Source organism: Schistocerca serialis, chromosome 2, assembly GCF_023864345.2.
Source record: "Schistocerca serialis cubense isolate TAMUIC-IGC-003099 chromosome 2, iqSchSeri2.2, whole genome shotgun sequence".
In the NCBI taxonomy this organism is placed as follows: domain Eukaryota; kingdom Metazoa; phylum Arthropoda; class Insecta; order Orthoptera; family Acrididae; genus Schistocerca; species Schistocerca serialis.
The window spans coordinates 663,527,301-663,550,507 of record NC_064639.1 but is presented as its reverse complement, the minus strand read 5'-3'; the positions used below and the strand labels follow the sequence as shown (position 1 = coordinate 663,550,507).

Sequence of the window (23,207 nt, the reverse complement as noted above, 5' to 3'; positions counted from 1 at the left end):
AAACAAACAATAGTAAAGCTGCTACACAAAAAGGATAATACATTAGGTGCATAAAGCTATAGGTCAGTCCCACTATTACCTAGCTTTTGAGTCATGTGAAAGGTTATCAGAGTTTTTGAATAAAAGTAAATTAGTAGTTAATGTTCACTATGGTTACAGGAAAATAAATATATTGAAACAGCTGTCTTATCTTTGAATTTTTGAAGCAAATTCCGAATGATACACAACAAGCTGAATGTACCTTTGCATTTTTTCTAAATTTATCTAAACCCTTTGATATAACCAGTTGTGATCTGCTGCTTGGAAAATTATACAAATATGGTATCAGTGGAGCTGCCTTCAACTGGTTTAAGTCATTCCTTTCTGGCATGCTACAGATGATAGAAATATGTTATGAAAATAAAAGTTGCTTCAGGATACAGGAAAGTTACTTATGGAGTAGCATGAGGTTCTGTGTTAGGCCTTCTATTACTCTTGATTTTTGTAACTAATTTACTATACCACTTCTCAGTAGCAGAGCCAGAGTTGTTCATAGATAGAACTAGCATTTTTATTAAGGACTCAATTTACAGCAGATGCTAAATGTAACAACAAAAGAAGGAGAAAGACGAGTTAGAGACAACTGCATGGTGTTAAGTGAGAAGGAAACTATGTGGATGAGCTTTAGAGATGTAAGAACAAAGGCAGGAAACAATATAATCTCCTGTAGTTTTGAGGCTACAAACATCTTATAACTGTAATGTGTTGCCATTAGAGGAGCAGTAACAGCGAAATGAGTTGGTCAGCAGAGCTCAGTGACTTCAAACATAGACTAGTCACTGAGTGTCTCCCACATAACAGATCCATCAGGAGCATTGCAGCTCTTATAAAGCTGTCCAAACCAACTGTTGAAGTGCTTGTGGAGTGGAAACATGAAAGAAGGACCACAGCTAAACCAAGACCAGGTAGACCTCATGTACTGATGAACAGGGCCATTGAGCATTGCGAAGGGCAGTTATAAAAATAAGCAGAAGGACTCATCTTTGATTTCCAAAGTGCTACTAGCAGTCCAACTAGCACAATGATTGTGGTTTACAGAGTTATAAAGAATGGTGTACAATGGTCGAGAAGCTCCTCACAAGCCATACATTTCCGTAGTCAGTGCTAAGCGATGCTTTAGTGATGTAAAGAGCAACAACATAGAAAAGTGGATTACTGAAAATGAGTGATTTGGAGTGCTGCCACATGGCAATCCAGTGGAAGGGTTTGAGTTTGGTGACAGTGTGGAGAACATTACCTGCTATGCCATCATGTGTGGCGCCAACTGTGATGTATGGAGGATGTGGTGTTATAGCATTCGGGTATTTTTTGTAATTAGGATTTGGTCTCGTTTTTGTGTTTAAGAAAACACTAAATGTGGAAGGATTTGAACACATTTTACAGCATTGTGTACTGTGTACAGTAGAGGAACAGTTCGAAAACAATGATTGTTTCAAGTTTCCTTTAATTTACGTCTATGGTCACAATCTTTTCTGTTTAACAGATTACCGGTTTCGGTCTTTAATGACCATCATCAGATCTGTCTCATAAAAGTGAAGTCCTAATGCACTGCAGCCATAGTGGCATAGTCAACAGTTAAATGCGGACAGTTGACTATGGCACTACGGCTGCACTGCATTAGGACTTTGCTTTTATGAGACAGATCTGATGATGGTCATTAAAGACCGAAACCAGTAATCTGTTAAACAGAAAAGATTGTGACCATAGACATAAATTAAAGGAAACTTATTACATATACGGGTCATTGTGTTTTTTCGCGATGATGTTGCAGCTTGTGAAATGATTGTTTCTATCAGCATGACAGTGCACCTGTGATAAAGCAGCATGTGTGTGCAGTGAATTGTGAACAATAATATTTCTATAAAGGACTGACCTGCCCAGAATTCTGACCTGAACCCAATGGAACAGCTTTACCATGAGTTAGAAAGACAATTTCACTCCAACCTCTAATGTTCAATATAACCACCTTCTGTGGTTTTGGCTGTTGGGGAAGAATGGTATGCCATTGTTCCACAGACATTCAGACACCTCACAGAAAGTGTCCCAGCTGATTTCAAGCTGATGTAGAGGTGAAGGATTGACAAACACCACATTAATGTCCACTAATAGGTGTCTGGATACATTTGATCAGATAGTGTGCACCTGTATAAAAGTTACCTGGACACTTCATTGTACAAAATTATCAAATGATGATGTTTTTGTTGTTGTTATAAAATTTTAGTCATTATTTTTTATGAAAGAGGTAATATTGCTGGATACATTCAAGTGTACTCCAGGTTATTTCCATCTTCCTCAGATGCACGCCTGGTCACTAAAGTGATTTTACAATGATTCATACAAGATGTGGACCATTCTGAATAATACTAATCTCGTATTTCACTGTCTTTACTACATCTTGGCATTCTACAGTGTGCACTCCTTCAGGTAATATGTACTGATCCCAGGGCACCAATGGTGACAAGAATATTATAAGTTATAACATTTCACATTTGACTGAGCTGGATGTTCAGTCCTTATATTCCACTCTCTTCTGAGCCACTTTATCATTAAACAATGGAAAATCCAGGATGGAGTAATGACAATATAATGAAAAGGAAGATTGCTACTCACCATAAAGCAGAGATGTTGGGTTTCCACTTGATCATTAATATTCCCATCATATGAGTGTGTTGTTTTGATTAAAAGGCATGATCTTTTATCTAGTTGACATACAGCAACATTAGGCTTTTAGATGCAATCTGTAGGTTGATATGTCTTCGTTGGTCATACAGGATAGCATTACATCTAGCTGTCATGACCATTTTAGATGTATGATCGTACCATTTGTTGGAATAAATCTTATTGTACCTCTTGAACTAATCATTCTTCACCAAGACAGGACCGCCTCACATTATGTTGTTTATGGTCTTAGAGTTTACACCACAAAGTCAACATCTATTGTATTGCCTGATTTTCATTATAACTTTTTCTGAGTATTTTCTCCTCAAGGCCAGCTGCTATATCAGAACTTCTGCCTCTATTTTCATTGTTCCTCTTTCAAGCTACAGATGTTTCTGATCTTTGTCGACATTTAAGTTCTCTAAGTCAATGGGTACTGACCATCAAGAGATTACAATCTCCAGATTTGCTTTAGCTTATTCTGACTTTCTGTTTTAATGTTACTTTGTGGAAGTGAGTGAATATCAATACCTTCTGGCTCCTGTGAGAAATTTCTTGCAGTCTTCTTAGCATGGGCAATAATTTGTCTGTTTCTATTTGCCACATTGAACTGTATTATTTTATTCATTAGTGAATCTTTCACATACTGTGTTACATACTAGCCAAATACAATATGCTGCCTGCATTTGTCTCAGATCTCACCCTCCTTTTTACGTGTTATATGAATAGTCTGTTGACATCAGCTCTGGGTTGAACTACACCATGCATGGTAAGAAACTTTCATGTTTACAATCTGCAGATAATGTGTCTTTCTGAGTTTATTCTACCAGAGCAGAGCTAATTCAAACACAGTAACTGCCAGTGATTTTATAGCCATAATTTTGTTCTTGGATTTAAGTTTGGTTCTAAACACCAATTTTTCCCTCCTGCAGTGCTTTTGAAGAACTCTTTTATTCACTTTGAAAGGGAGGTGGAAAAAATATCCCAGAAAAAATTTATATTATCTCACACTGTCTGTGAAAGCCTATGCACTTACTTTTCTTCACTGTTCCTTTTGAAAATTCATTAGAGCATTTTCATCTATACCATGGTACCTTTAAGGCCTTGCAGGTTCTAGATTTTTAATACTGGTATCCTCACCTAAGTGAATGTGCTTTGCCTTCACAAGTTTCCCTCTAACCACACTTAGTTTGACACATTTGTCAGTTTTAAACTGCATGCAAATGTCACCACTAAATGCTTTAACAACACTTATACTCTGATTAAAATTACTTTGTGACTGACATTTCAGTGAGTTGAGTGGTAGGGGCCAGCCACTGTCCAATCATAGTTCTTTCTCAAGTGCCACATGTTTCTTATGTTAATCAAGTTGGTTTGCATGGCCATCCTCCATAGCAAGCATAGAAATATTTGTTTTAATGGTTTTATTTACAAAACAAAAAAATGTTCCTAATGTTGGCTGTTCTGTAGGTACATGCAGTGCCTTGTAAAGTGTGACTGCTGGGTGCTGGCAACACTGCCCCCACCATTGCAATCTGTCAATCACAAACTAATTCTAATCAGACTATAACATTTCATTTAGGATTTTGTCATTTCTTGCAAATAGGTTCAAGTGATTCCTGTAAAAATGTGTATAATTAATTTCGGGTTGCTGTGGAGCTTATAACTGAAAGAACATCTGTCTAGTTGTCTGGGAAGAGGAATTAGGTAAATGAAAAATATGGGTATAGATGAAGAATCATCCTGAAAAATTCCTTTTTATCTTTATAATCTGTGACTGTAAGTGTAGTGAATTGTTTATATACAGCCTGGTTTTCCAGTGTTCCAAAATTCCCTGCTACATACTTGCAGAACTCTTAATAGTTTTGGGTGCACTTTAAAGTGTTCAAGGCACTTCAGTATTCATTCATGTGTTACACTATCAGATGCCATTTCATAATCTATCTGTGCAACATTTACATTTCATCTGTCTTGATTGTCACTGTTTAGTATGGCTTTATTGAAAGATAATGTCTCTTTACACCCAGTTGATTTCTTATGAGAGTCTTCGTATTCAACTGGTAGAAGATCACATTTCTGTATATGTTTATAAATTTTATAACCGATAGCTGTTTTAAACAGTTTGTACATCTTGGGCAGACAGGTAATAGGTCTGTAATTCATAGCTAACGTTCTGTCAACAATTTTGTGCAGCAGGTACTTTACACCAGAGGTCAGGTACACAGGGAGCTCTTCATGCTTGTTCAAAACACGGTGTATTGCTGCAGTTAAGTGTGAATGCACTAGAATAAGTTTTTTACCCCAAAAGCTCTGTATTTTATCAATTCCATGAGATTTCCAGTTTGCAAATTTTTAATTTGTTTGCTACTTATCTGCATCAATGGCCTTACCTATGATGTTTTTATCTGCTTCGTAGATTTTCGGCTCGCCTGATTTTGGAATGGGGGACTGATGACCTTCGCTGTTTAGTCCCCCTTAAACATCCCAACAACCACCACCACCTATGATGTCACAGTAGCCGGCTGGGGTGGCTGAGCGATTCTAGGCGCGCTACAGTCTGGAACCAAGCGACCGCTACGGTCACAGGTTCGAATCCTGCCTTGGGCAAGGATGTGTGTGATGTCCTTAGGTTAGTTAGGTTTAAGTAGTTATAAGTTCTAGGGGACTGATGACCTCAGAAGTTAAGTCCCATAGTGCTCAGAGCCATTTGAACCATTTGTCACAGCCAAAGGGAGACTGCTAACTGCACTTTGTTCTTAATTTAACCATTGAGCATCTTTGTTGAAGCCCAAATATTAAATGTGGCTATCAACTGTGTGTAAAAATGTTGACCAGAGCACTGAAGTCCTGGACTAACATTTCAAGTTTACAAGCAAAAATGTTACTATAACACTGCAACTGAGCTAAAGAAAAGGAAAGAAACAAATGATCTACAACATACATTCCTCCAAAAAATTCTTAAATAAGAAACTACTGTATTTATTTTGATATGGACATGTCCTTACCTCCTTATCAAATAAACCATTTCGATCATGGATGATAATCCACCCCATTCTCCAGCCAGGCACCAGAAACCTGGAAAAAAACTAAATTATTTCAGAAATGGTTAAGTATGAGGCACATCCATAAATAAAGTTTTCCTGTAGTTGTGAACAGAGCCAAAAGACAATTTGATTGAAAGATTTTTTGGAACAGATACAGAAAGTGTTGAACTAATTTTCAACATGTTCACTACTGAGAATCAGGCATTTATCATACTGTGGGATCAACTTTTGTGGCTCTTTGTCATAGAAGTATGTTGGGTGGGAGCGGAACAAATGTGTGATGCCATCTCTTCCTCTCTGTCAATCTGAAAATGCTGCTTGACTGGGCAGGAATTTTTTAAGGTTGCACAACAGATGGATGTGCAGAACCTCTATTGTCTGCTGAACGCGTGGCCAAATTTGATCTTGCAGCAAGGCAACACTGGCACTAAACATCGCCTGCTGCTTGTTCTGACTGGCCTGTCATAATTTCTTTATCATCTTCAGTGATGCTCAGCTTCTACTGCCCCACCTTTGGTCAGGATTTCAACGAGGAGGACTCCCCATCTGACACAGATCACAGCACTTCCTGTACCAACACAACCTGCTTGAATTTCATCTTGCAGGAAGAGCCACTTTAACACCACTGCATTGGTTTCTTGGGTGTTGTGTACAAAGCATATCTCATCACATTTTATGATCCGATCCAGAAACTCGTCGTCGTCAACACGGTGCTGCCATAGAAAATTCAGAGCTGCCCTTATGCACTTTGCTTTGTGTTCTAGAGTCAATTGCTTTGGCATCCACCCGCACAAAATTCCCAGAACAACAGGTGCTGTGTGACAATCTTGCTTGCTCATAACATTAGGCCCATAGGCCTGGCACAGCTGATGATGAATTTCAATTGGTGCTATGTTCTGTGTATTCAAAAATTTTAGCACCAACCACACTTCACACATGCCAGGAGCTGGAATATGGGCCTCCACTTTCAGCTGCTGTTATGAAGCTAATGTAGGACCTAAGGAAGTTTTGTTAGTGCATATGCCATGCCACGTCATTACCCTATCATGTACATGCAGCCACTTTGCATAACAGATGGTTTGCTAACTGTGGGACAGGTGGGAAACTTGTTTTAAAGACAAACCTCATATATGTAAATATGTTTATAGAATTAACAATATACAGGGTATCTCAGACTTGTAAGGTCAGATTTATGAGTATGCAAATGGTAGAGGACCTCAAACCAAATATTTTAAAATAAAGAATTGACAGATATATGTGTTAAACTTTTTTTTCTTTTCTGCACATGAACACTATAATGGGTGGAACAGACTTCATTGGTGAATGACATGAACAGTACAAAAGTTGACACTGTAGGTTATCACTGTATATTGCACTGACTCAGATGAACTCTAGCCATGAAACTATTTGGCTCATTTGTTGACACTTGTTATCTATAATAGGAATTTCACTGCTGCTCCATATACTCTCAACACAGTGGCCATAAAGATGTGTATTTATAGGATAAGGTGACAAATGCTCATAAATGGCATTTCTGTCTTTTGATCCAGCACTTGCTCCAAAAATTCTATTGTACAAACTTTGGGCAGCTCTCAGTGGCCAATGAACTGTAAGTTTCTATTCATTGTCAGTTTTTTTCCTGTTTGCCTGTTGTCTGCCCAGTCTACATATTAGTGTTGCTTTCTAGTCACGGCATCCTCTTACACTGCCCTTGAAATGCATATGTACAAGCTCCTGTGGTAAGCATATAATGTACCAGTTTCAACAAGTTATGAACTGTAAATCACAGCAAACCCCATCACACCCGCATCACACACAACTGTGTATTGCTTTGCAAAGCAGTGTCACCAAACTCAGTGCAGAAGACAGTCATTCATAATGACAAGTAAAGCAGTTATAAATGTATTCCTCACATTACATAGAATAAGGAAAGGCAATGACTCATCTATAGTGGATCAATGCATGAAGCACAGAAATGCATAAAAGAAAGCAGCATTTTCACTAACTTTCAAGCACTAGCTCTTTTTCTAGCATTAGCACTATTGCTAGAAAAAGAGCCAGTACTCAAAAGTTATTCACACTGCTATTTTATGGTGTGTATTTCTGTGCCCCATGCATTGATCCAGAGTGGGTACTGTTGCTCCTGTTTGACATGTTTCATGGGCATTCTGGTCAGAGCAGTCAGAGGTAGTAGTCATGTGTGTCTGTGAGATGTGCTTGCTTGTGTGAATGTGTATGTGTTTTTTCCTTTTCCAAAGAAGGCTTTTGCTGAAAGATCAGTGTGTAACAGTCTTTTCTTGGAGCCTGTCTGCAACACAGTGTGTCATCTTTGCAGTGAGTAGTAATCTATTCTTTACATAATTGTTGATATTGCAAATGGGGCTTTCAAATGTTTGATGTGTATAATTTCTACTGTAAGAATTTTAGACGCTTTACATATAGCATAGTACTCCCAATGCAAAATGTCTCAATAAAAGTAAGTTCAGTGTACAAAAAATTTCAAGATTACAAGAGTCAGAGAACAAGCTCTTATTTACTCACCAAAACAGATATAACAGAAAAAGCACTGATTTGTGTACAAATAGACAAAATTCCTTGAATTTTTAGATTTGGCATTTTAAGCAGTCCCTTCCCTCTTTTTACTTTTCATTGTTTTCCCCACTGTCTCTCATTTTTTAGATCTTTTTCAGGTTTCATTTGCACTATGCAATCTCTTTCAATTTCTTTTCTAATCTGTCACCCAGTGATTGCCTGCAGTTCATTATTAGAATTCTTCAACTGTAATACTGTATTTTTTCTTTCCTGATTCATCTTTGAGAGCCAATGATTTTCTTTCCTTCCTTCTTTCTTTAGCTCGTGCTATTTCTGGCATAATTGTTCCTCCCAAGAAAGAAACTGCTTAAAAAGTTCTGAAACTTTGAAGAGTCCTATGCATCACAGTATAATCTGTGCGAAGCTAATGGTACAGTCTGAAAGAACATAGACAGGTATACCTTTAAATAATGCAGTGCCTTGAGAGAAGTTGAAGTCATGTTGGAAAATGGAAACATTTTCACTGATGTTGGGGAAATGTACCACACTTACTCAGCATCTGACAAATAAATTATAATGTCTTCATGGTAATTAGTGCCCCTCCTTCCCACTCATATATTAGCAGGATGTCAGAGAGTTCAGATGTTGATGAGTATTATGACAGCCACATTCGTTAGACACTAAGAAAACGCTTAATTATGACTCTGGCCCACGAATCTCATGATGTACCATCACAGACCCACAAAGTGAAACATTACTCTATTTTAACTCTCTCTCTGCCCAACTGTCTGCTACTCAAATTTACTTGTGCACTGCATCCTGTAGTTTCTGGTGTTCATCAAAACCATGAAATTCTTGGGGCCTGATAGAAAACTGTGTTGGACTTCCATGTACCCTACCTGATGGAATACTGCCCATTTTCTGTATGTCCTGTGCATTCTAAGTGACACCACATGGGGAATAGACCAGACAGTCCATCATTTATAGTGATCCTTAGTTTTATAAATGTTGGACTATGGGCGTATAGTATATTGATTTGCACGAACATCCATCTTACATTGCCTTAAAATGGTTCTCATTATTTGCTATCCATATGACAACTGGTATCTGTGTTTAAGTGCTAAGCAATTGCTTTAATTCCAGTACAATTTTCTCCTCTGCGGGTACATTTGTCAATTGTACCCTTTATGTCCACCCACCCAAGTTATGCTGTATTTTTGATAACTCCCTTGACTGCCAATATGAGACAAGTTCTGGTTCTTCATTGCTTCCCAGAGTTTGCTTTCATGGGTGAGGGACACCTCTCCGCACCCCCCTCCTCCCCCTCCCCCTCCCCCTCCCCACCCTCTTTGGTTTTATGCAGAGTTCGCTATTAATCTTGGACTTACTTTGCTTCTGAATAACACTACTCTGGCATCAATCATTCACTCGACATTTCTACAGCTTCACACGCAGCTTGGTGACAACATCTTCATTTATACCAATGGCTCTAAGGATGAGCATGATACAGGATGTGCTTTTATTGTTGGTAAGGGTATTTTAGATATTATCCTTTAGACTAGTACTTGACTTTTATTGCAGAGCTTTTTGACCTTTCTCAGGCAACTCTGTACATCTGGCAAAACAGATTCTTTAAATATGTTGTATGGTTCAATTCCCTCAGTGCTTTCTAGAGCTGTTGTGTGCTGTACACATACCACCCTTTAGTACACCAGATCTGGGATTGCCTTCACTTGCTTGTTGGAGTTGGTGCCAACATGTTTGTATGTGTTCCACAGGACATGATGGTGTATTGGAAAATGAAATGAAATGTCGGGTGACGAGGGCCTCCCGTCGGGTAGACGGTTCGCCTGGTGCAAGTCTTTCGATTTGACGCCACTTCGGTGACTTGCGTGTCAATGGGGATGAAATGATGATGATTAGGACAATACAACACCCAAATCTCCGACCCAGCCGGGAATCGAACCCGGGCCCTTAGGATCGACAGTCTGTCGCGCTGACCACTCAGCTACCGGGGGGCGGACTATTGGAAAATGAAGCTGCTGATGCTACTGCTTAGGCTACATTTCTACTACCCAGGTCATTTCACTGTTTTGTTGCCTCAGATATATATATGAAAATTCTATTGCTTTGGCACAAACATTGGTCATCTCCCTGTGGAAACAAACTGAGGGAGATTTAACCCTTCCTCACAACTTGAGTGACTTTCTATTCTCCATCTTATTGTGAGGGGATTATTTTGGCTAGACTACATATTGGGCACTAGCTTTTCAGCCATCTCCATCTGTTCAGCAGCAACCACATACTATGTCACTCTCACTGTAACAAACCACTGATGGTATGCCATTTTCTAACCCAAAGCCAGTTTGTAATCCTTAAGCCTTAATGTATCTTTGTTATCTGAGATTCTAATAGATGCAGTACACACTGTGAATGCATTCTGCTCTTTACTCGCTGTAGCAGCATGGTGAAGGATATTTAATTTTCAACTGTGGGTCCTGGCTGTCTTAGAAACTTTTACCAAGCAGCCTCTTAAAAAGGGGTAGTTTATTCTAATTGTTCCTATCACCTCTCCTCTACATTCATTGCTTTTTAACTAGTTCAACAGAACTTTTTTCATTAATATAATTGTTGTGCAAGAACCCACATGTATGTATACATGTGTATCATATGGATATTCTAAAAGTCACTGCAAAGTGAATTTCAGAGGGTAGTTGCACTTGGTACCTGATTGTTCCTTTTGTGTTCACAGATGGAATTTGGGGCAGAAATCAACTGCATACTATGGAATACAATGTGACTGACTTAACATTGTCTCCACATAACTCAAAGCCTCACTGAATATTTCCAGTAAATGGAAATATAAATCTTTGTCACAATCATTGTGGTCATTTTTCTTGAAACATAATTTATTTATCTTGTTTGGAGAAAATTTAGAAAATACTCCATTTTTGTGATCCTCTCACATGAGCTGAACTTTCCATCTTCCATATCTATTTTATTTCTGCATTTTATCCATATTGCTAAAATTCTACATTATTCAAGCAGTTGATACTTAATTATTTTGTGTTTTATGTCCTTGATGGGTGGACAGTGACAGTTTCACTCTTATGCACGATTAACTTAATGTGATCTTAGGTCACACTGATGCTATTGTAGAAGAGAGTGACAGATCACAGGATGTGTGTCAGCAGTGGTTGAAGTCAATTTCAGCCAAAAGTGTGCAACTAAAATAAAGTAATGTTTAACAGTAATTAACAGATGCTTTAACCCCTGTATAAAGTGCCATTCTGAGAGCAGTGCTGATTTGTGGAACTAGGGGAGCTATTTATTCTTAAAATAGTTTATTACTGGTCTCAGAAATCTCAATATGCTCTGACTTAGTCCTCCCACCACCAAAAAATCATTAGCACTACCGAGAAAAAGATTTTTGAGATGTCAGTCTCAAAATTCATTAGGCACAAGATGGACTATCATTATCACAACCACTGGCAGTCACAATGGACATGTGTGATTGCTACCTGACATGGCTACATATGGTGTTATGCTATTTGCAACATTCCACATTCTGTGATTATAAGTGAAATTCACACAGTGTTGCATATTTTACAGAATGGAACTGTCCTTATATATGGTGTTAAGAGAAGGAGGGCCACTGGGTACAGGTCCTGATTATGTCCATCGCTGTTGAACAATATACTGAGAACGCTATATTGAAAGTTATTGTAGCATTCCTATGATGTTGTTCTGGGGTAGTCTTTTGCAGTCCTTTTTCACTTAGACTGGACATGAGGTTTTCTGTGAACAGTATTTACTGTTCTTTCTTTAGTCTACTCAAAGTTCAGCCAACATGTTGAGTATGGAACATTTGCCAATAATGTTCTGCAAATCTTCACCAATAATTTATTAGGCTGTGCTGATAATTATTGGAGTCAAAATAGTGAAAACAGTGAAAAGAAGCCTTTAACTCTGTTTCAAATTGGGTGAAGTTTATTCCACATGCCAGAAACAGAGGATTAGTCAAAAGCATCTTCGAGGTTTCAGAAGCCAACTGAGTGAAAACTAAGAGAGATATAGAACAATCATACACATCAGTGGGTAGAGCATCTCTGCAACTTTCAGTCTGTAATACATGCTGTGTAACAGTTGCAGAGCACACCACTAGGGGGCAGGCATGTCAGAACACTGTTTACAATGGAGAAGTGGGTGAATTTTGTGTCCCTACTAAATATGAATTAATTGTGATGGTCAGCAACAATTTCATACAAAATATCAGGAAAAAGCTCCAATAGACAAAACAGTCCATGGGTGGTACAACAAATTCCCTGAGACTGGTTGCTTATGTGGGAAAAAGGAAACAGGCTGGCCAGGACCATCTCCAGAGAATGTGGAGCATGTGCAGGAATCATACATTTAGGAGCCCAAGCAATTGATGACACATGCGGGCATAGAACAGCTGTTACTGTAGTCAGCTGTCCGCCAAATTCTACCAAAATGTCTGTGTGTAAACCATGTTGGCTGCACCTGTTACAAGTGTTGGCTACTTGGGACAATGAGCTTAAATCTGACTTTTTTTATGACTTGCAACAGCTATTGGAGGAAGACAATTTTTCATAGCAGTTTCATTTTCAGTGTCAAAGGCAGATTTCATGTGGCAGTATAGGTGAATAATAACAACACACATGTTGGCACAGAACATCCAAACAAGACTGTGGAACACATTATTTTATAACATGAAGTTAATGTCTCTTGAGCCATGTCCTCTTCAAAAGGTTGTGGATCATACAAAATTTGGAGAGTACCTGTGATTGGTTTTGTATACCTCGACATATGCAGCAATGGCTTATGACACAATTACGGCAAAACAGTGGAGACTTCATTTTGCAAGAAGATGGTACTCCACCACACATTCTTTCAGAAGTTTGTGATTACCTAAGTGCCAAACAGCCTCAGTGTTGGATGGGATGTACTTCCCACTACGAATCTCCTGATCTTCAATGGCCCCTTGGTCATCTGACTTAACTCCATATTATTTCTTTTTATGAGGTTATATCAAAGAGTGTGTGTTCTTGCCTCCACTGACACTTAATTTGAAAGAGTTGCAAGGAGTGATCATTAATGTGGTACCTAGTATCGACTATGATGTGCAAAAAAAATTCTTCCTATTGATTTGATTTTTTATTTGGTCCTGTTAAATTACATTATGTACAAAGGTTGTACTGTAATGTCAGACAACTCAACGAATACAATATTCCATGGACAAAAAGAGAAGAAAAGCAAACAGTACAGGAACAATATAAATCTAAGGTACACAAGATTACATTCAAGGTTTCAAGAAAAACAGCACTACTGCAGACAATACAGATATAGACAAAGTTACTTATATTAGCATACAAATTACATCATTTATAACATAACGCACCTTTTACAAAAGTTAAAACTCTAGAAATTCATTTAAATTATATACAGAATGGTTTATGAGGAACCGTTTTAGTTGCCTCTTGAATACATGATGGTTGTCGGTGCCCTTTTTTGTATTCCATGCAAGCTTATAGTAGATTCTTATTCCAACCTGGATAACTCCTTTGTGAACTATATTGAGAGTTACTGAGTCTCTGTGAAGATTTTGCTTCTGCCTGGTGTCATGATTGTGAATATCACAGTTTGGAGAAGTTTTTGTTACTAATTACAAATATCACTGAGTAAATGTGTAAACATCCGAAGTGTCTTGAATAGGTGCATACAGAATGTCTGGTTTGAGACACTACAGATCAACCTCCCAGCTCATTCCTGTATCTTAAAAACTTTTTCTGCCTTTACAGCATTTCCTCAGATGTAATACCATATGAGATTAGAGAGTGGAAATGTGCAAAAAATACAAAATTATTATTTCCCTGTAATAGCTCTTAGTGCAAAGTATTCTGAGGTCAGTTTTGTGAACAGGTAATCAATGTCTTCATTCCATCTTACCGAGTGAGATGATGCAGTGGTTGGCACACTGGACTCACATTCGGGAGGACAACGATTCAAACCCATGTCCGGTCATCCTGATTTAGGTTTTCTGTGATTTCCCTAAATTGCTTCATGCAAATGCTGGGATGGTTCCTTTGAAAGGGAATGGCTGACTTCCTTCCCCATCCTTCCATAATTTGATGGTCCCCTCCCCTGAATCAACCAACCAACCGCTCCATCTTAATTTATCATCCCTTTGTATTCTTAGAAATCTTATATGTGAAATCTTATTTGTGATGATCTTGCAAAAGGTAAAACAAAAAGTGCTGAACATTATGTAAGTCTTCATGTCCAACTGTATGAAAAACACATGAAAAAAGTCTGGCTGGTAAAAGCATGAAAACTGTCTCTTATTAGCACAATGCAACTTCACACTGTGGCAATCAAGAAATTGTGGGTTCTAAAATGAGTACAAATCTTTTGAGCATTCACCTGTTGACCAGATTTGGGACCTGTGACACTTCCTACTCCCATATCCAAAGCAATTTGTAGCTGGAAGTCTTTGAGTCTAATGAAGAAGATATAGCACTTGTAGTAAGGTATTTTTCAGGTTTTCCAGAATCACACTTCACGGATGGAAGCTACAGACTGGAAATAAAATGGACACAGTGAATAAACTTAAAGGAGACTGCATAAAAAGTAAGCACTTTTATGACCTAAAAAAGAAATGTCTTTCACGTCAAGGCTGAGCAATTAATATTTTCTCATTTGAATTCTCTGTGAAGCAGCATGGCATTCCCTGGTCCAAGAGACTACCAAAATTTTTTACTGTCATTTTTAATATGTATAGCAGCTCTTATTACTGTCTGTTTCCCATTAATGTTCTCATCTCAGAATTCTTTTTTATCATGGAATATGAAATGAAGACTCAAGATAATTTTATGGGAGATAGAATCTTAATATTAGAGGGAACATACATACTAAAGATGTGAAATAGTATCAGAAATCTTAAGAAATACAGGGTGGTCAAAATAAAACTGACCCAGAAGATATCTATATGACTGCGGTAGAACTGGCCCTAGTTAATAAACAGGAGAACTTCCCATCACAGAAAATGCTAGAACCATTATTTTGATGCACCAATTGGTTGTTGTAATATGGAGGTGTGTTGAAAAGTAATGACTCTAAATTTTCTGTGTGAAAACTCTTAAGGCTTTTTAAATAAAACAAATGTTGTTATTATTTTACATCATTATTCTTCATGTCTACAAGTATGTTTCTCCACACAGTCACACTGCCGACAAACACATTTCTTCCAACAAGAGACCAGTTTGTTGATACCGTCACTGTTGTTGTTGTTGTCGTCTTGATGTCGTCTTGATGCAGCTCTCCATGCTACTCTATCCTGTGCAGGCTTCTTCATCTCCCAGTACTTACTGCAACCTACATTCTTCTGAATCTGCTTAATGTATTCATCTCTTGGTCTCCCTCTACGATTTTTACTCTCCACGCTGCCTTCCAATACTAAATTTGTGATCCCCTGATGCCTCAGAACGTGTCCTACCAAGCGATTCCTTCTTGTATTCAAGTTGTGCCACAAACTCCTCTTCTCCCCAATTATATTCAATACATCCTCATTAGTTATGTGATCTACCCATCTAATCTTCAGCATACTTCTGTAGCACCACATTTTGAAAGCTTCTGCTCTCTTCTTGTCCAAACTGTTTACCGTCCATGTTTCACTTCCATACATGGCTACACTCCATACAAATACTTTCATAAATGACTTCCTGACACTTAAATCTATACTTGATGTTAACAAATTTCTCTTCTTCAGAAATGCTTTCCTTGCCATTGCCAGTCTACATTTTATATCCTCTCTACTTCGACTATCATGAGCTATTTTGCTCCCCAAATAGCAAAACTGCTTTACTACTTTAAGTGTCTCATTTCCTAATCTAATTCCCTCAGCATCACCCAACTTAATTCGACTACATTCCATTATCCTCGTTTTGCTTTTGTTGATGTTCATCTCCTTTCAAGACACTGTCCGTCCTGTTCAACTGCTCTTCCAAGTCCTTTGCTGTCTCTGACAGAATTACAATGTCATCAGCGAACCTCAAAGTTTTTATTTCTCCTCCATGGATTTTAATACCTACACTGAATTTTTCTTTTGTTTCCTTTACTACTTGCTCAATATACAGATTGAATAACATCGGGGAGAGGCTACAACCCTGTCTCACTCCCTTCCCAACCACTGCTTCCCTTTCATGTCCCACAACTCTTATAACTGCCATCTGGTTTCTGTACAAATTGTAAATAGCCTTTCGCTCCCTGTATTTTACCCCTGCCACCTTCAGAATTTGAAAGAGAGTATTCCAGTCAACATTGCCAAAAGCTTTCTCTAAGTCTACAAATGCTAGAAATGTAGGTTTGCCTTTCCTTAATCTTTCTTCTAAGATAAGTCGTAAGGTCAGTATTGCCTCACATGTTCCAACACTTCTACGGAATCCAAACCGATCTTCCCCGAGGTCGGCTTCTATCAGTTTTTCCATTCGTCTGTAAAGAATTTGCGTTAGTATTTTGCAGCTGTGGCTTATTAAACTGATAGTTCAGTAATTTTCGCATCTGTCAACACCTGCTGTCTTTGGGATTGGAATTATTACATTCTTCTTGAAGTCTGAGGGTATTTTGCCTGTTTCATACATCTTGCTCACCAGATGGTAGAGTTTTGTCAGGACTGGCTCTCCCAAGGCCATCAGTAGTTCTAATGGAATGTTGTCTGCTCCCGGGGCGTTGTTTCAACTCAGGTCTTTCAGTGCTCTGTCAAACTCTTCATGCAGTATCGTTTCTCCCATTTCATTTTCATCTACATCCTCTTCCATTTCCATAATATTGTCCTCAAGTACATCGCCCTTGTATAGACCCTCTATATACTCCTTCCACCTTTCTGCTTTCCCTTCTTTGCTTAGAACTGGGTTTCCATCTGAGCTCTTGATATTCATACAAGTGGCTCTCTTTTCTCAAAAGGTCTCTTTAATTTTCCTGTATCTAACTTGCCCCTTGTGAGATAAGCCTCTACATCCTTTCATTTGTCCTCTAGCCATCCCTGCTTAGCCATTTTGCACTTCCAGTCGATCTCATTTTTGAGACGTTTGTATTCCTTTTTGCTTCCTTCATTTACTGCATTTTTATATTTTCTCCTTTCATCAATTAAATTCTATATTTCTTCAGTTACCCAAGGCTTTCTACTAGCCCTCGTCTTTTTACCTACTTGATCCTCTGCTGCCTTCAATACTTCATCCCTCAGAGGTACCCATTCTTCTTCTACTGTATTTCTTTCTCCCATTCCTGTCAATTGTTCCCTTATGCTCTCCCTGAAACTCTGTACAACCTCTGGTTTATTCAGTTTATCCACATCCCATCTCCTTAAATTCCCACGTTTTTGCAGTTTCTTCAGTTTTAATCTACAGTTCATAACCAATAGATTGTGGTCAGAGTCCACATAAGCCCCTGGAAATGTCTTACAATTTAAAACCTGGTTCCTACATTTCTGTCTTACCATTATATAATCTATCTGATACCTTCTAGTATCTCCAGGATTCTTCCAGGTATACAACCTTCTTTTATAATTCTTTAACCAAGTGTTAACTATGATGAAGTTATGCTCTGTGCAAAATTCTACCAGATGGCTTCCTCTTTCATTTCTTACCCCCAATCCATATTCACCTACTACGTTTCCTTCTCTTCCTTTTCCTACTCTCGAATTCCAGTCACCCATGACTATTAAATTTTCGTTTCCCTTCACTATCTGAATAATTTCTTTTATCTCATCATACATTCCATCAATTTCTTCATCATCTGCAGAGCTAGTTGGCATATAAACTTGTACTACTGTAGTAGGCATGGGCATCGTGTCTATCTTGGCCACAATAATGCGTTCACTATGCTGTTTGTAGTAGCTTACCTGCACTCCTATTTTTTTTTATTCATTATTAAACCAACGCCTGCATTACCCCTATTTGATTTTGTATTTATAATCCTGTATTCACCTGACCAAAAGTCTTGTTCCTCCTGCCACCAAACTTCACTAATTCCCACTATATGTAACTTTAACCTATCCGTTTCCCTTGATTTTGTATTTATAACCCTGTATTCACCTGACCAAAAGTCTTGTTCCTCCTGCCACCGAACTTCACTAATTCCCACTATATGTAACTTTAACCTATCCATTTCCCTTTTTAAATTTTATAACCTACCTGCCTGAATAGGGATCTGACATTTCACGCTCTGATCCGTAGAACACCAGTTTTCTTTCTCTTGATAAAGACATCCTCCTGAGTAGTTCCCACCTGGAGATCCGAATGGGGGACTATTTTACCTCTGGAATATTTTACCCAAGAGGACGCTATCATCATTTAACCATACAGTAAAGTTGCATGCCCTCGGGAAAAATTACGGCTGTAGTTTCCCCTTGCTTTCAGCTGTTCGCAGTACCAGCACAGCGAAGCCGTTTTGGTTAGTGTTACAAGGCCAGATCAGTCAATCATCCAGACTGTTGCCCCTGCAGCTACTGGAAAGGCTGCTGCCCCTCTTCAGGAACCACACATTTGTCTGGTCTCTCAACATATACCCCTCCATTGTGGTTGCACCTACGGTACGGCCATCAGTATCGCTGAGGCACGCAAACCTCCCCACCAACGGCAAGGTCCGTGGTTCATGGGGAACGAGGATGATCAATGACCGTGAACCCAAGTTGTCACATTGTTGCAAATGTTGCAGTGCTCATGTACGGTGGCATTTTCATGGTGAAGGAAAGGGTGCTCTATGTCCGGATGAACTCTTTGAATTCAAATTTCTGTTACAGCATGATGTTTCTCATGCACCAACAAAATTATGTTACACACCACCATGTTACACGCTACAATCTGGAGCCCTCTAGTGACAGAGTGATGCAAATATGCAGACATGAAGAATAAAGATGTAGAATGTTAATAACATCTGTCTTACTTAAAAATTCAGAGATCTTACTTCTCAGCACATCCTCATATGTCTGCACACGTGCATCTCCCATATGCTCTATCCTGAGTAATTTGCTGTATTACATTTCGATGAGTGAGAGGAACAGACACATTAAGTGACCAGTTGAATGCAAAACAAAATGGTGTGTGTTCATTTTCAAGTGTTATGTAAAGCACAGTTCTTGGAAAATATGTGCAGAACTGTTTGAACAAGAGTTTAAGACTGAAAGTGTTTTGGCAAAAGTCCAGAAAAGTCTGCAATGCAGAACTTAGTGGCAAGATGGCACATCATGGGCTCTTTAGTGAATAAAAACTGTAACTATATGAAAAAGAGTTCAAACATCAGAAAATGTGGCTGAAGTGAAGGAAAGCCTGGAACAACACCCAACAAAACAAAATCTCAACACAGTTTATGAATGCAAATGATAGCTATGAAATCACAAATTTACTGTTATGCACAACTTAAAGTGTCCAGATGAACTTTTGCGAATTGAGTTCCACCAGTGGTTTCTGATTGAAGTAGTGTCAGGACTTTTGGAGCCTCAGGTTATATGTTTCTTCAGAAGACTTATGGTTCAGCCTGTCAGAGTATATGAACTCTCAGAACACACACCAATATGCATCACAAAATCCCCATCAGTACTTTCAAGACCCTTTGTATAATCTCAAGATTACTCTTCGATCAATGTCTGGTGTCTGCATTGTAACATGATTCTGTCACCAAACTGTTAATGCTAACCTGTGTGTTCAGAAACTGTTTAATCTGTATGTGGATCAATGAAAAAAAGACGAAAGATGGAACGGATATTTTCAACAAGACAGAGTAGCAGTACACTCTGCCTTTACAACCTCGTCACAAATGCATAAAGTATTTGGAGAGGAGAGGACAATCAGCAAATCAATCTCCTGGCCACCTTGATCACCTGATCACTCTCCCTGTGATTTTTACCTGTGGTGTAAATTGAAGGGTCAGGTGAACTCAATTAATTTTCACACACTGGAAGAGCTACAGCATGACACTGAAATCACTATTTTCTGCTATATTTTAGGCTGGATCTCACAGTTTAGTAAATCGAGGATAACACTGCATTGAAGCCAGTGGTGGCTATTTCCATCATCATCTGTGATGTTCGCTAACAAGAGTCAATCCAGCACCAGTCTTATTCTTAATATTTTTTGGCCAATTTTATTTTGTCCACCCTGTTTTATAAGTTCCCAGCTAACAATGCAAATCAGAATTTTTTGTGATAAGTTGTATGGTATGGTACAAGTATCCAGAAAAAAGTTTTAGACAAAGTTTGGCTGGTAAATTTAGTTATTTCATGTTATAATTAATTACAAATATCACTGTATCTCATATTGATAACAAGGCACATGTCTCTAGGATTCTTGCCACACACAGAGATTGTGGACTGCACACCAGAACTGATTATGGCAACATGTGCAGGCAGTAGCAAGCTCACACAGATGGTGCCATACCATTCATTGTTTGGACACGACATCTTGTGTGTGTTCATGTTTATGACTCACATTACACTATGTTATTTAATGCAGTATGACCTTGTGGGACACAGCAGTGTCTTCCATTAGTTGACAATGTATTCTAGCAGACAGTTTCACTTTTGTAAGTATATCTGATCAACTCATAGTTTTTATTGTCCTACTGCACAGTTCAATGATTCTGATTAGAAATATGCTGCAGCTGTTTTGGCTGTTAATATTACAATGATCAATTTCAGATAGTTGCTTGGTATTTCTTATTCTTAAGCCCAACCATGTTTGACATGAACATTTATCTTAAAGACTGTGATTATGTCATAAGACATGCAATGTGAGTGTAGGAAAAGATTTAAGAAAAGGTAGTGTATCAAGAATTGAGGTAATACATTTAGAAATTTATATATGTTAATCTGTTTAATTAAATCAATCTGATAATTTATAAAGACAAGAATAACAAAATTATTTTCTACATTTCGTTCCGCATTAATGAAGGAGAAAATTAGCCAAATATTTAATTTCAAGTTGCTTACCTCTTTGTGAGCCCACTGCATGAAAGTATGGGCACTTCTTCTGAAAGAGAGGCCAGATGATGGAACTCATGTCCAGGAAATACCTGCATGTTGTAAAGTTCATTTAAAGAATCAGAGATGAATTAAGAGCTCTACAAAACATAGATTATTTTATGATAAAATAAAACTATTTATTTATTGCTAAAACTCATTCAGTTGAAAAATCCTTCACAAATGTACCTTCCATCCCTCCCCACCACAGTTAATATACTATTTATTATTTGTTTATAGGCCTTTTACTTATGTATAAATTAGCAACAATGATTTAAAAAAAACCAGAGTACAGAAATAAGGCCATTACTGACACATGTTACGTCTTAACTGCATAGGTGTATCATTCAGGTAATATTTTCAGAAAGTTTCTTTGCAATCTAGATATTAAATGCCAAGAATAAGAAAATTCAAGCTGGAAAGATGAATTCCATAACAACATTTCACACTACAGTGGTGAATCGGATGACTAATCAAAACGCAGCAGGAAGAGATCCAGTTATCATCATGCAGCTATCAGACAGAGAACACATATGAAGATAAAAAGCATCAAGTAACAACATCAGTTAGAATAAACAGGAAAAATAATAGTGGTGGTGGTGGTGGGTAGTAGTTGTCATCTGATAAAATTAGTGAAATGTGGTGCAGTGTGAATTGCTTAGTGTTATGGTTCACTGAATTAAAAGAAACTAATGTCCTATTAATAAAGCTCGGACACTAAAGTTGACTCTGATTCATTTCATTGTTGATAAATGGACCATAAGATTTTTACCCTACCTGGCAATGGTCCCAGCCTGGTGAATAATGCTCAAGAATAAAGCAAACAATAGTTTTGTAATTACCCTACTTGATAAGAGTATTATTTTTCCTTCGTCCATAAATCTCAATTTGTCTTTCTTGCAAGTACTATTATGTGTTACTGGTAGTTCCACTTTAAATTATTCTGAACTCAGGCTCCTAGACATTTAATTGTTGTGACTGTTTTCAATGACTGCTTGTCAATTGTGTAACTGAACAAAATTTAAACAATCAAGGTTTCAGTTCTGGGGAGGAGGGATCATATATTGTCAATGACTCCCCCACCACCTCATGTATAACTTCCAGTCCTCCCCCCACTGTTAACATGCCAACCCAGGTCCCATGGAAGCCTAGGTGCTAGCTGAAAGCCCTTCATAAGATAAAACTGACCCCCTTCCTCCCATCCAGTGTCCGTGGCATGGTACATGTTTCGAGCAGCCCTTCACTTCGGTAATGGTATATCCAGACACGACCATCAACCAGGTACAAGTATGAACATGATTCAACTGACCAAGTGGCACGTTTCCACTTATCCACTGTCCAATATTGATGATTCTGTGCCCACTACAGTAGTAATAGACCCTCTGCCATTGGGTAAACATGGGGACTTGTAGGAGACGTCTGCCGCAGAGCCTCATCTTTAACAGTGTATGCTGAATGATGTGCTGTGAAACACTTGTCCCTGTACCAGCATTGTAACCTGTCATCATACCTGCCACATATCACCACCAATCGTGCTTTACATAGTGTTGACTAACTATTGATTCCATCGTACTTTGACCACTACCAATAGATGCTTGTGACAATAGTACTTGAACAACTGACCAGCTTTGCCGTTTTCAATATGCTTGTCCCAGGTCCCGGACCATAATAATCTACTATTTGCCAGAATTCGCATATGTCTGTGAATTTCCCCATTTGCCGCTGGAATGATTATCCGTTCGTTCTACTTCGGTTGTAGAGGGTAGTCAGAAACAGTTTGTAATTGTGTAGCAGGGTAATTATGCAGAAAAATAATTGTTAAGAAAAAAATTCGATACGTTGCGCCGTTTCGGAGTGAATTAGTGCTGCAATTAGCCAATCAGGCCGTTGCGCGCGCAAAT

At 38.3% G+C, this 23,207-nt stretch overlaps 1 protein-coding gene across 1 annotated transcript in view; it reads right to left on the bottom strand.

Moving 5' to 3' along the window:
- LOC126457743 (tyrosine aminotransferase) overlaps positions 1–23,207 on the bottom strand; it is a 205,346-nt gene that overhangs the window by 22,002 nt on the left and 160,137 nt on the right. The window contains exons 6-7 of the mRNA XM_050094290.1: positions 21,277–21,359; positions 5,703–5,772 (exon numbers count right to left, since the gene is read on the bottom strand). Of these exons, the coding sequence (XP_049950247.1) occupies positions 5,703–5,772; positions 21,277–21,359 (153 nt within the window). The remainder of the gene's footprint in view (positions 1–5,702; positions 5,773–21,276; positions 21,360–23,207) is intronic.